At 38.0% G+C, this 13,476-nt stretch overlaps 2 protein-coding genes across 2 annotated transcripts; one reads left to right on the forward strand and one right to left on the reverse strand.

The window, feature by feature from the left end:
* Positions 1–1,716: 1,716 nt before the first annotated feature.
* On the forward strand, positions 1,717–7,988 carry GCK72_000093 (uncharacterized protein; the record flags this gene model as incomplete). The annotated part of the gene is made up of 5 exons (XM_003091976.2): positions 1,717–1,871; positions 2,758–3,106; positions 4,079–4,472; positions 5,827–6,168; positions 7,606–7,988. 5 exons carry the CDS (start codon positions 1,717–1,719, stop codon positions 7,986–7,988), a joined length of 1,623 nt encoding a protein of 540 aa, XP_003092024.2.
* Positions 7,989–8,614: 626 nt separating this feature from the next.
* GCK72_000094 (uncharacterized protein) lies at positions 8,615–12,274 on the reverse strand (the record flags this gene model as incomplete). The annotated part of the gene is made up of 5 exons (XM_053722261.1): positions 8,615–8,722; positions 8,821–8,919; positions 10,001–10,250; positions 10,343–11,220; positions 12,050–12,274. The coding sequence occupies 5 exons, from the start codon at positions 12,272–12,274 to the stop codon at positions 8,615–8,617; spliced, it is 1,560 nt and encodes a 519-aa protein (XP_053590906.1).
* Positions 12,275–13,476: the final 1,202 nt, after the last annotated feature.

Raw genomic sequence — 13,476 nt, forward strand, 5'->3', positions numbered from 1 at the left:
CGATCCGATCCATATCCAACTCGCCAACTTACCAAATCTACCCCTTCCACCTATTCCAATATCGATTTTTCCTCATTTTATCATTAAAATTGTATTAAAATCTAATTTTCCGATCATTTTTAAACCCCAAAAACCCCAAAAATCAGATATTTAAAGTGTGAGAAAGTGTCGGAAATAAATGAAGAATTTCATCAGTCAACGGGCGTTGAATGATGCAAGTGCGCTCCATTGATAATCTTCTTTTTGAGTGCGTGTCGGATTTATTCACCAACTTTCAGCATTTATTTCTATCCTTTTTCTTGGTTTAAATTTCAGATTTCTGATGGAAATAGATAGTTTGAGACACGGAGAATCTGAAAATATAAAAAATTTGAGCTAAAAAAGTTGTTTTGAGGGAGAAAACGGGTCTAGAAAAGATGAAGGCCAGTTTGGTGGTTTTTAATTGAACTTTGCAGTTTTTTGAGTGATTTTTAATGATTTTTGAATTAAAAAACAATGGAAAAGGGTAAAATTAATGTTAGAATAGACTTTTAAGAGTTTTTATGCGAAAAAATCGGCACAGAATAGGATTTTTTTTGTATTTTCCACGATTTTTTGTTTTTTAAAAGCAAAAATAATTCAAAATCCTTAATCTCCCCATTTTTCCTCATTTCCATTCAATTTTCTCCAATAAAATTCAATTTTTAGCTAGAAATCGAGTATCTGGGTAATTATCCGACAAGAGGACCCTAGTAAATGTGAGTTTTCTTATTTTTATCCAAAAAAAAAAACGAAAATCTGATGAAAATCGTATTTCTTGACTTGTTTCATAACGAAAAATCCCTATTTTACCTGATTTTTCTTCTTAAAAACCTAAAAAATACGTTTTTCTTCACGGAAAACCAGATAATTACCTTTTCCGTAAAAAAAGATCATTTTATGAAAATGTCATATCGGTTTGTCAGGAAAATTTTTTTTTTAAATCGATTTTTGACTCGAAAAATGCTGATTTTTATGATTTTCATGATCATTTTTGACATTATTAGGGTAAAATCGATTCCAAAACCACTTAAAATCGAGAATTATCTCAAATTTTTAATTTTTTGGATTAAAAAAAATGGATTAAAACCAGCAAAAACTGCCTATTTTTGAGATTTTTAATCGGAAAATAAGCTAAAAATGACTCAAAAACGTCCATAAATAGCTTAGAAACCCAATTTTCTGAAAAACTACTCCATCAGTTGTTAAAATTAAGCTGAAAACAGTGAAAATAGGTAAAATTTCAAGTTTTCTGACTGATTATCACCTTAAAATCCGAATTTTTACAAAAATGAAGCTGAAAATTCAAATTTTTTCTCAAAATTCGCCGAAAAAAGCCTATTTTATAATTGGTGGCCTAGAAACCCAAATAGTTGGGAAAGTAGGCCATCGGTTTCGCTATTAAGTACGAAATTCTGATTTTTCTGCATAAATTGGGCTCCAAATCTAAGATTTTCATAAATTTTCAGCCGGGAAACCATTTTATAACGAAAAAATAGGTTTTCAAACCTTAAAAATCGTCAAAAAGTGAATTTTAGCCTCTTTTTCTGGTTTTTTTCAGTCCAAAAAGCACGAAAATCTGATATTTTCAGATTTTTCTGTCAAAATTGGTAGTTTTAAGCTGGAATTTTGTATATTTTCAGTGGAAACTCCTCCCTATATATATATATATTTCCAGTTCCATCTCCATATCTGAAAATGGGTCTCCGATCACACGAGCAATTAGTCGTGTGTGTCGGAGTGATGTTTCTCCTCACCGTCTGTATCACTGCTTTCTTTTTCCTCCCTTCCGGTGGAACTGATTTATATTTCAGAGAAGAGAACTCAGTTCATGTCAGGGATGTCTACGTTAGGTGAGCCGATTTTCAATCCAAATTTGCTCAAAAATCTGTCAAATTGTGTCTGAAAATGGATTTTTTAATGAAAAATCTCGGAATATCAGGTAGAAAATGAACAAAACAGACTGAAAATCAGATTTTGACAATTTTTCAGTTCATTTTTTAAAATAATTTTTGCCAATTTCACACAGTTTCTATCGTATTTTCTTTGATTTTCAGAGCAGATGAATCCTGATGAATTTGTAGCGATTTCAACTGATTTCAGACAATTTTTCAAAGTTTTAAACCGATTTTCAGCTTATAAAATGCTTCGAAACGGTCAATTTGTGTCTGAAAACGGATTTCTAGTCATTTTATAAAAATTGTTTAAAAAAAAACAAAACATCTGATTTTCAGCAATTTTCAGACACTCTTTCGTTGGGAAACTAGGTTTTCAGCCATTTTTTCGTGTCCTATTACACTTTCCGGTGGTTTGAGACGATTTTCAGCTGGTTTTGGTCCAAAAATACACTTTTTGACCAATTTTAGACGATTTAGATTTTAAAAAATTTCGGAATTTCATGTGGAAAATGGCGAAAAATGGCTGAAAATACGAGATTTTCACAGATCCTAGACCGATTTTTAGCGTTCATCTCCCCCAAGACGGTCAAATTGTGTCTGAAAACGAATTTTTCTCCATTTTCAGCAAATTTTGAACGATTTTAGTCAATTTTTCAGTGTTTTAGTCGAAATTTTCAGCTTACGAACGGTCAAATTATATCTGAAAATAAATTTCTTTTAAATTTAGGCCAGTTTTAACTGATTTCAGTCAACTTCTCAGAGTTTTAGACGAGATTTTTAGCTTAAAAACCGCCAAATTGTGTCTGAAAACGGATTTAGACAATTTTTCATCAATTTCCAGAGAAGAATTGCGACGAAAAGAGCAAGATGCTTTGCGTCGAAAAGCCGAAGAAGCCAATCCGATTCCAATTCCAAAACCAGAAATCGGTGCGGCAGATGATACGGAAGGCCGTCGTATCTTCGTCAAACAAATGATCAAATTCGCATGGGATGGATATCGAAAATACGCGTGGGGAGAGAACGAATTGCGGCCGAATTCCCTCTCAGGACACTCCTCGTCGATATTCGGATACGGAAAAACGGGCGCCACTATCATTGATGCAATCGATACGTTATTCATTGTCGGATTGAAGGAAGAGTATAAAGAAGCGAGAGAATGGATTGCACAATTCAATTTTAAAGAGTCCGCGGTACGGGAAATCACGTTTTTAGAGTAAAAATCGGCTGAAAATGCGGAAAAATAGCCGAAAAATGCCAGAAAAGAAGTGGGCGGAGCTTAGATAGGCTTCGGTGAGAAAAATCGCGTTTTTAGAATTGAAAATCTGCCGAAAAAGTGGGCGGAGCCTAATCAGGCCGGCCTCCTTTTTTATAGGAAACTCTGTTAAAAGTGGGCGGAGCTTAGGCACCCTGAGAACTCACAAAAGTCCAGAAATGGGCGGAGCCTAGGTAGTGTTGCACAATTCAATTTTAAAAGAGTCCGCGGTGAGGAAAATCGGCTGAAAATGCAAAAAAAATAGTCGAAAAATTCGTTGAAAGGGGCGGAGTCTAATCAGGTTCCGCCTAATTTTGCATGAAAATCTCAATTAAAAGTGGGCGGAGCTTAGTCTTTCTGAAATTTTGTTTTTGAGCCGAAAACTTGCAAAAATCAAGAAATGGGCGGAGCCGAATTTCCATAAAAACTTCCAAAATTTCGCTAAAATCTCAAAAGCCTTAAAGTGGGCGGAGCCTAAGCAGGCTCCGCCTACTTCCAGATGAGAACTTCTATTAAAAGTGGGCGGAGCTTAATTTGCCCGGAAACTTACAAAAATCAAGAAATGGGCGGAGCCTAGGTAGCCACGCCTCTTTGAAATCACATTTCAAATCGAAAACTCAAAAAATCGCGAAATTTCGCGAAAAGGGGCGGGGCTTGAAGAAACATCGATCTTGCAAAAAGTGGGTGGAGCCTATGAGGCCACGCCCATTCGAGATCATAGTTTCAGATGAATAATCTCCAAATTTTCGCTAAAATTCACAAAATCGAGAAGTTTCGCAAAAAGGGGCGGAGCTTTTAAAAGACGATTTTCTAAAGTGGGCGGAGTCTAACTGATTTCTAAGCCAAAAATGGTCATTTTTAACTCAAAAACCACCAAAATTTCACAAATTTCAACCAATTTTCTTTGCAGAAAGGTGATCTATCGGTGTTCGAAACGAATATCCGATTCACGGGCGGTCTCTTGTCAGCCTATGCTCTGACAGGCGATAAAATGTTTCTGGAGAAAGCAGAAGACGTGGCGACACTTCTCCTTCCAGCATTCGACACGCCCTCTGGAATACCGTACTCCCTAATTGATCTACAAACTGGGCGGGCGAAAACGTATAGTTGGGCGAGTGGAAAAGCGATTCTATCGGAATATGGATCCATTCAACTGGAATTTGATTATTTGTCAAATTTGACTGGAAATCCAGTGTTTGCACAGAAAGCTGATAAGATTCGAGACGTTTTGACGGAAATGGAGAAGCCTGAGGGATTGTATCCTATCTATTTGTCGATGGATAACCCGCCTCGGTGGGGACAACGTAAGGACCACTTAATGCCTAAAAAATAGCCGATTTTTGAGCCTAAAACCAGCAAAAACCATCAATTTTCTACGAAATGAGCGTAAAAGTGGTGAAAAATGACCTAAAATCGGCCTAGTGGCCTAGAAACCCGAATTTTTGGAAAAACTAGTCCCTGGACCTGTTAGAGTGAAATTGGAGTGAAAAACCATTGAAAATAGGTCAATTTTCAAGTAAAGCGACCAAAAAACAATCAAATTAACCCAAAAATGCCAAAAAATAGCCGATTTTTGGGCCTAAAACCAGCAAAAACGAGCGATTTGCTACCACATGAGCCGAAAAAACGCTGAAAAGTGGCCTAAAATCGGTTTGGTGGCCTAGAAACCCCAACTCTTGGAAAACTAGTCCCTCAACTCAAATGGCCAAAAATAGCCGATTTTTTAGTGAAAAATGACCTAAAAATCAGCAAAAACTGCTTATTTGTGAGGTTTTTTAATCGAAAAATGAGCGAAAAATTACTCAAAAACGTTCATTTTCATGATTGATGGCCTAGAAAACCCAATTTCAGGAAAACTAGTCCCTCGCTGAAAATGGTTTTAAGCTATTTTTCAGCATTTTTTCATTCTTTTCCAGCCAAAATCTCAGAAATTGCCCATCTTTCGGTCATTTTTCAGCGAGGGACTAGTTTTCCAGAAAATCGGGTTTCTAGGCCACGAAGTGGTTTTTGCCGATTTTAGGCCATTTTCAGCGTTTTTCAGCTCATTTCATAGCAAAAAAGCGACAATTGATCGTTTTCAATCAGTTTCCAGGTTTTGGCCGCTTTTACTTGGAAAATGATATCATGATGGCCCAGTTGTCGGATCCTAGGCCATTGACTACTTTTCTATAAAAGTTGCCAAAAAAAAGTGCATTTTCGGCTCCTTTTCTAGCCTTTTTCAGTCCAAAAAAGTTCAAAAATTTGGATTTTTATAGATCTATTGCTTCAAAATGAGCGGAAAAACGCTGATAAATGGTCGGCTTTGTGGCCTAGAAACCCAATTTTTGGAAAACTAGTCCCTCAGCTCGCTGAAGATGAAAAACGACCGAAAAAATGTCAATTTTCCGAATTTTGGCTAAAAAAAACAGTGAAAAAACGCAGAAAAATTGCTCAAAACCGGTGAAATCAGTCTATTTTCGAGTTTTTTGAATTGCCATTGTTTTCTGAAGTACAAAATTCAGTTTTTTTTTGCCAAAATTGGGGTCCAAGTCTGATATTCTCATAGATTTTCAGCCGGGAAACCATTTTACGACGAAAAATGGGTTTTCGAATCTTAAAAAGTGCATTTTCGGCTCCTTTTCTAGCTTTTTTCAGTCCAAAAAATCTGAATTTTTATAGATCTATTCTCAATGGGAGCAATGGCAGACAGTTGGTATGAATACCTGCTGAAACAATGGATCTCAACTGGAAAACGAGATAAACGAACAAAAAGAGAGTATGAAGAGGCGATATTCGCAATGGAGAAACGAATGCTCTTCAAATCAGAGCAATCGAATTTGTGGTATTTCGCAAAAATGAATGGAAACCGAGTGGAACATTCATTCGAACATTTGGCATGTTTCTCCGGTGGAATGGTTGTTCTACATGCGATGAATGAGGAGAATTCAACCATTTCAGACCATTATTTAACACTTGGAAAAGAGATTGGACACACTTGTCATGAGTCCTACGCGAGATCTGGTAAGAATCGGAATTTCAGCATGAAAAGCTGATTTTTTTTGGGACAAAATCGTGAAAAATGGTCAATTTTAAGGTTTTTTCAAGTTTAAAATGACTAAAACGGCCAAAAACTTTCAGAAATGCTGAAAAACGACCAAATTTCAGACTAGTGGCCTAGAAATCCGATTTCTTGGAAAACTAGTCCCTTGACGCTTTTGTGTTAAAAATCAGCAGAAAACTTGTAAATGAGCTAAAAAGCAGTGAAAAATGGCTAATTTTTGTGTTTTTTCAAGCTCAAAATGGCTCAGCAAACGTACATTTTCAAGATTGGTGGCCTAGAATTCACAGATGTTGTAAAACTAGGCCACTTGACATTTGGAAAAGAGATTGGACACACTTGTCATGAGTCGTATGCGAGATCTGGTAAGGAACACGAAAATTGACATTTTTAGAGTGGAAATAGACTGAAAATGCGAAAAAATGCGCCAAAATAGAGAAAAGTAGGCGGAGCCTTTGTGGCCACGCCCATTTGAGATCATAGATTGAGATTTGACACACTTGTCATGAGTCCTATGTTTCTTTGGTAATACAAGAGAATTTCAGCACGAAAACTGGTTTTTTTTGGGTCAAAATCGTGAAAAATGGTTAATTTTAAGGTTTTTTCAAGCTCAAAATGACTCCAAAACGTCGAATTTCGAAATGCAAACTTGTTTGTAGAAAAAATGCTGAAAATTCTATATTTTCCGAGTTCTCAGCTCAAAAACTTGCAGAAAATTGATGAAAAACGGCCAAATTTCAGACAAGTAGCCTAGAAACCCGATTTCTTGGAAAACTAGTCCCTTGACGCTTTTGTGCTCAATTTCAGCTGTAAACTTGTAAATGAGCCGAAAATTAGTTCTAAAAATATTCAAAACCCCTGAAAAAATGCCAAAAAAAACACGAATTTTCAGTCGGAAAATGTGATTATGGGCGAACTTTTGATATTTGGGTTTCTAGACCAGCAAAGTTCTCCCATGTCTTTCGGTGGAAGAACTTTCCATATGTTGGCTTTTAGAAACATAAGCTAGGCCGTGATCACATTTTTAGCATTTTTCTGACAGAAAATTCGAGTTTTTAGGCTTTTTTAATGATTCTGAGTATTTTTAAATGATACTTTTGCTTTTTTTCGGCATTTTCTGCAAGTTTTTGAGCTGATAATTCAGAAAATAAAGCATTTTTCGACTAAAATTTGCATTTCGAAATTTGGACGTTTTGGAGTCATTTTGAGCTCGAAAAAACTCCAAAATCAGCCACTTCTAACTAATTTTCAGCTCATTTACAAGTGTTCAGCTGAATTTTATCTGGAATTTGAGAGTTTTTCAGCATTTTCAGCAAGTTTTTGAGCTGAGAACTCGGAAAATATAGCATTTTTTCGACTGAAAAATCGTCAAAAATCCACTCAAATTCTTCGTTTTCCAGCCACCGGCATCGGTCCCGAATCCTTCCAATTCACGTCATCAATCGAGGCGAAAACCGAACGTCGTCAAGATTCCTACTATATCCTTCGTCCAGAAGTCGTCGAAACATGGTTCTACTTGTGGAGAGCCACAAAAGACGACAAATATCGTCAATGGGCGTGGGATCATGTGCAGAATCTCGAGAAGTACGCAAAAGGCACCGCCGGATACTCGGGAATTCGAAATGTGTATGATGAGCGGCCGGAGCAAGACGACGTGCAACAATCATTTCTGTTCGCTGAGCTCTTCAAATATTTGTTCCTCATTTTCAGTGAAGACGACGTTCTTCCATTGGATCAATGGGTTTTCAATACGGAGGCTCATCCATTCCGGATTCGGCATTAATTACTTCTAATTACCCTAATTATCCCTCTTTTCCTCCTGTGTAAATATGGGTATCACTCTTCTGAAATTGCTCTTTTCCATAATTTATTTATTTTCTTCTGTAATTTATTCATGTTGAATTTTCCTCTCCGCCTAATTGCCACCAACATCAATCATTTTTAGCTAATTTTCACCGATTTCAGTCAATATTTCGATAAAAATGACAGAAAAATCTGATTTTCAGCCTTTTTCTGTCTAAAAAAACGAAAAAGTTTCGGAAAATTACTGAAAATTCGAGATTTTGTCATTTTTTCAGCGAATCACCGAATCCTCCAGCAAAAATTTATAGGAAGTGGTGCAATAAAAGAAAATCGATAATCATCATCATCATCATTAGAGTTCAATTTTCCCTTTTTCTCACTATTTACGAAATACTGTAGCGGGGAGGGGCGGAGCTTGAGGAGGATAGTGACCTTCCGGCTTCTTTTTGTCTGAATTACTATAATTCAAGGGGGACAGAGAGATTCAGGGAGAAAAGGGGGCGGGGCTTATAAAACAAGATTCAGGGGGCGATAAAAACATTAAAAATGCAAAAATCAATAAATTTTAGGCCAAAAAATGCAATTTAAAGGGGGAAAATTAGCAAATTAAATACCACCGCATGCTCGATTGACACTCGGCGTTCCGTGAATTTCGTCCAGATATCCGACGAGTCGATTGCTGGTGAGTTGACCGCCTTTCAGACCAGAGTACAGCTGAAATTTCAAAATTCAGATTTTTTTTTGAAAAATTTGAAATTTTTTTTTGAATTTTCTGGAAAAAAGTTAATTTTTCCAATTTTTTCGTAATTTACCTGGAAGAATTCGGCAATCTCAATCTCTCCGTTCTTGTTAAGATCCACTTCGTTGAGAAGCTCGTGAAGGACGCGTTCGTCGATTTTCTGGTTGTGTTCCTGCAAAAAATGGGTGTATTTCAAATATTTATACATTTTTTTTAATGCAAAATCTTATTGTTTCGCAAAAAAACGATCAGAAACACTCGAAAAATCACTTTTCTAACTGAAAAATCGCAATTTTAAAAATTCCAGTTTAAAGGCGCATCGAATTATCTGAAATCGTGGTCTCGCCACGACATTCAGTACGATGCTCCGTTATTACGCAGGGGAAATGCGCTATGTTTAGCGTAAATCGACACGACTTAATTTCAAAAATGGGCGGTTTTTATCGGAAAAAAACGCGATTTCCGGCTGAAAAATATAGTTTTTAGCGTTAAAATTGATAATAGAAAAGAATTTTGGATAGAAAATGCTGGAAAATCGTGTGATAATGATGAATTTCAGGTCAAAAAACTGTTTTCTTAGAAAAAGGAGCATTGCGGGGTGGAAATTATGCAATTTAGGCAATGAAAATGAGCTGAAATATTGATTTTCACATGAAAATCAACGGTTTCCAGTAATTTTCAATAAAAATCGTGTTCTCGGCGGCGAAATGTTTTAAACTTGATAATGTCATTCTGAGGCCCAGAAATCGAAGAAATGCGATTTTGAAAAAGACAACTCCTAAAATATGTTCAAAAATGCAAATTTTCAGCTTTTTAACTGTGGAAAACCACAAAAAAGTTCAATTTATCGCTCCAAATCCAATTTTTCTCGTTGTTTTCGCGAAAATTCTAACTTTCTCTGTTTCGAAGCTATAAAATTGTAAATTTGGGGCGATTTGAACTGGAAAATCTCTAAAATCCGTGATTTTCAGCTTTTAAACTGTGAAAAACACTAAAAATCCTCAAAAATCGCAAATATTTCAATCTTTTTTCCAAATAAATAAAGAAAATTCCAATTTTCCAGTTCCGCAATTCTAAACTGCCAAAATATGCTCAAAAATGTAGATTTTCAGCTTTTTAACTCGGAGAATCGCAACCACTTTCCAGAGCTATAAAATAATCTCATTTTGGGGCTTAGAGACCAAAAAATCGCGATTTTTCTGCTTAAAAAACTCGAAAAACCGCAAAAAATTCCAATTTCTCCTTGCTCTCACCCTAAAGTGTTTCCTCAAATCGTTAACCGTAATATGCCCCTTGCGATCCTTATCCAACTGATGGAATCGCTCCTTCGCCCTCTGCATCTCCTCTTTAGTCAAATTCAACGGCGCATTCGACACGGCCGTCTGTTTAGCCATTTGTCCCATTTCCAAATCGATAAACGTGCGAGCCTTTCGAGTTGAGCTCTCTGCTCCGCCGAACTCCATCCAAGCTCCTCCCCCATGACGCGTACGACGTCGGGAAGAACTTCATGGGCGGCGTACGTGTTGAGGAACGCCAGACGCATACGTCTCGCGATCACATCGACCGCCGTACACGCGTACTCTTTCACCGCGTACCGTACCTCTGCGTCGAGATATGGGAATTCTGGATGAAGACGTTGTCCAACGATGGGCCAACGCTTTCCAGTCATTTTACACATCCGAGCGACAACAAAGGCGCGGTCTCCATAAGTGGAACTCAAATGTTGAGCAACATCAACTTCCATTCCATAGTCCTGCACTAAATGGATATATTGGAGTGCGTTCCAGTCGTGTGCTCCTTCTAAAAGGAGCCCAGGGGTGACACATCCGGACACTGTCTGGAGCCCATGGACTTCTACCACCTTGTCAACGGTCTCCTCCGCCATATGACGGTATGTTGTCCATTTCCCACCGGCAATCGTGATAAGTCCCGATTTTCCCACTTCGATGATATGATTTCTCGCCAGACTCTTCGTATCCTTCTTATTCGGGTCACGAACAAGTGGGCGGAGTCCACTCCAAGCGCTCATCACGTCTCCACGTCGCACGGAGACATCTTTCGAGAGGTATCCTCGAATTTCTTGGAGAATAAACTCGATATCGTGGTCGGTGGGTTGCGGTGAGAGAGTCACTTCCGACGGGGCGTCTGTCGTCCCAGCGATCGTCATTCGTTCCCACGGTAGGAAAAAGATGACACGCCCATCTGAAGTGTCTGGATCCAATAAACCAGTGTTCGATGGACTGTAATATCCGGGTAGGGTGATGTGCACACCGGAAGATGGCGCACAAATCGGACGAGCCGTCTCCGGATCACCCATCAACCGAATCGAATCGGTGAACGGGCCGGTCGCGTTGATCACCGCCTTCGCTTTGATATCCCACTCGGCGCCGGTGACCATATCACGGACATGGGCTCCTGTCACTTTTCCTGTCTCGTCCTTGTTGAGACGTTCGACGCGGACGTGGTTGGCACACTGAAAATTATAGTTTTTTGGGGGAAAAATCGTTAAAATCCGAAAATTCGCTCCAAAATTCATCATTTTCCGATGAAAATGGCTCGTTTTGGGGCGATTTTCTATGAAAAATCTGAAAAATGAACCATTTTCAGTATTTCGAGCTCAGTCACAGAGATATAGCATGTGACTTGTTTGCTGAAAATACTGTAAATAGCGCATTTTTTCACATTTTTCATAGAAAATTGTGATTTTCAGGCGATTTTTTCGCGTTTTTACAGCAAAAAACTGTAAAAAATGAAAAATGAAGTTTCGACATGGACTTTTTTCGATTTCTAGTCCACCAAACACAGAACTGAGCACAATTTCAAATTTTTCATATAATTTGCAAAGTTTTGAGCCCCATATTGACCGATTTTGAAGCATTTTGGGGTCCGTGGCCTAGAAACCCAAATTTTTGGATTTCTAGGCCACGGACCCCAAAATGCTCCACAATCGGTCATTATGGGGCTCAAAACTTTGCAAATTTTGTGTAAAACTCGAATTTGATGTTGGTTCCCTGTAAAAAATTCGGCTTTTAGATTTTCAGAAGTTTTGAAGTTTTCGAGAAATTTTTTGAATAACACCCCGCTAAAATCGCCCTAAAATCCACATTTTCCATGAAAAATGCGACATTTTCATTACTTTCAGTTTTCAAGTCATATGCTATAACTCTGTGAGCAAGCTGAAAATGCTGAAAATATCTCATTTAGGCTCAAAATAGCTCGTTTTTCACGGAAATTGGCTCATTTTAAGGCGATTTTTCGGGGTTTTTCGCCGAAAAAAGGGAATTTTTCGGCCCAATCCATACCGCCGCTCCATGCCGAATAGCCGTCAAAATGATTGCCAAATTCATGCGAGCATCATTGTGTTGTCCATCATAATAAATGAGTGCTCCCTTCAACGACTCATTCTTCAACATTGGAAATCTCTCCAACGCTTGCGATTTACTGATGAAAAACGAGTTTTTGAGGACTCTTTTGCCCGAAACAAGTCGTATGCCTTGATTCCAGACCAATAATATGGTACTTGCCATAATTTGTAAATGGGTAACATAATTGGAAGGGGACTGCTCAGATGGGGAGCAATTTCCAAGAGATTATGTCTCTCGAATAGCGCCTCTTTCACCATTCGATATTGTTCCAAGTCCAGTTTCATGATGGCCGCCTGCAAGAAGAATTTTTTTGAAAAAAATTGAAAAATTGCGTTTTTTTTTTCGATTTATTGTAAAAATTTGAAATTTTCCTCGTGTACTCCTCTCGGACAAGTCGAATCCAACCATTTCATTGGTTTTTCGTCAGTTTTTGTGGACTTTTTCGCGGGAAAAATTGACCGAAATTCCAGGAAAACGAATTCTGTTTGTCCGGGAGAAGTGCACAACAAAAAAAAAAGAAAATTTTGAAAAATTCGCGTTTTTAGCGATTTACGGAGTTAGGGGTAGATTTACGGGAGTGTCGATTTTAATTTTTTCAACTTGTCCGAGAGGAGTACACGAAGAAATTTTCCTGCAAAAAAACATTTTGAAAAATTCGCGTTTTTAGCGGAATTTTTGAAAATTTCCTCGTGTACTCCTCTCGGACAAGCCGAATCCATTTTTCAATTTGACATCGTTTTTTTGTTGTCAAAACAATTTTAGTGATTTTTAGGAATTTTTTAGGGTGTTAAATTACGGGAAAGTTGATGTCGATTTACGGGAGCTAGGGGTGGATTTACGGGAGTCACGTGTCGTTTTACGGGAGTTAGGGGGGGGGGGGGATTTACGAAAAATTTCTTCGTGTACTCCTTTCGGACAAGCCGAATCCATTTCACTGGTTTTTCGTCAATTTTTGTGACTTTTTCGCGGGAAAAATTGACGAAATTCCAGGAAAACGAATTCTCTATTTGTCCGGGAGAAGTACACAACAAGAAAAGTAAAAAAAAATCGCGTTTTTACCGATTTACAGAGTTAGGGGTCGATTTACGGGAGTCATGTCTCGATTTACGGAGTCACCTGTGGATTTACGGGAGTTAGGGGTCGATTACGAGAGCTCACGGCTTAAGGATCCATTTACGCGAGATTCTTAGCCAAAATTTCGAATATTTTTTCGTGTACTCCTCTCGGACAAGTCGAATTCATTTCACTGGTTTTTTGTCAATTTTGTGACTTTTTCGCGGGAAAAATTGACGAAATTCCAGGAAAATGGATTCGGCTTGTCCGAGAGGAGTACACTCTCGTGTGCGGTGGGTAGTGGTTATTAT

Source organism: Caenorhabditis remanei, chromosome I (genome assembly GCF_010183535.1).
Source record: "Caenorhabditis remanei strain PX506 chromosome I, whole genome shotgun sequence".
Classification (NCBI taxonomy): domain Eukaryota; kingdom Metazoa; phylum Nematoda; class Chromadorea; order Rhabditida; family Rhabditidae; genus Caenorhabditis; species Caenorhabditis remanei.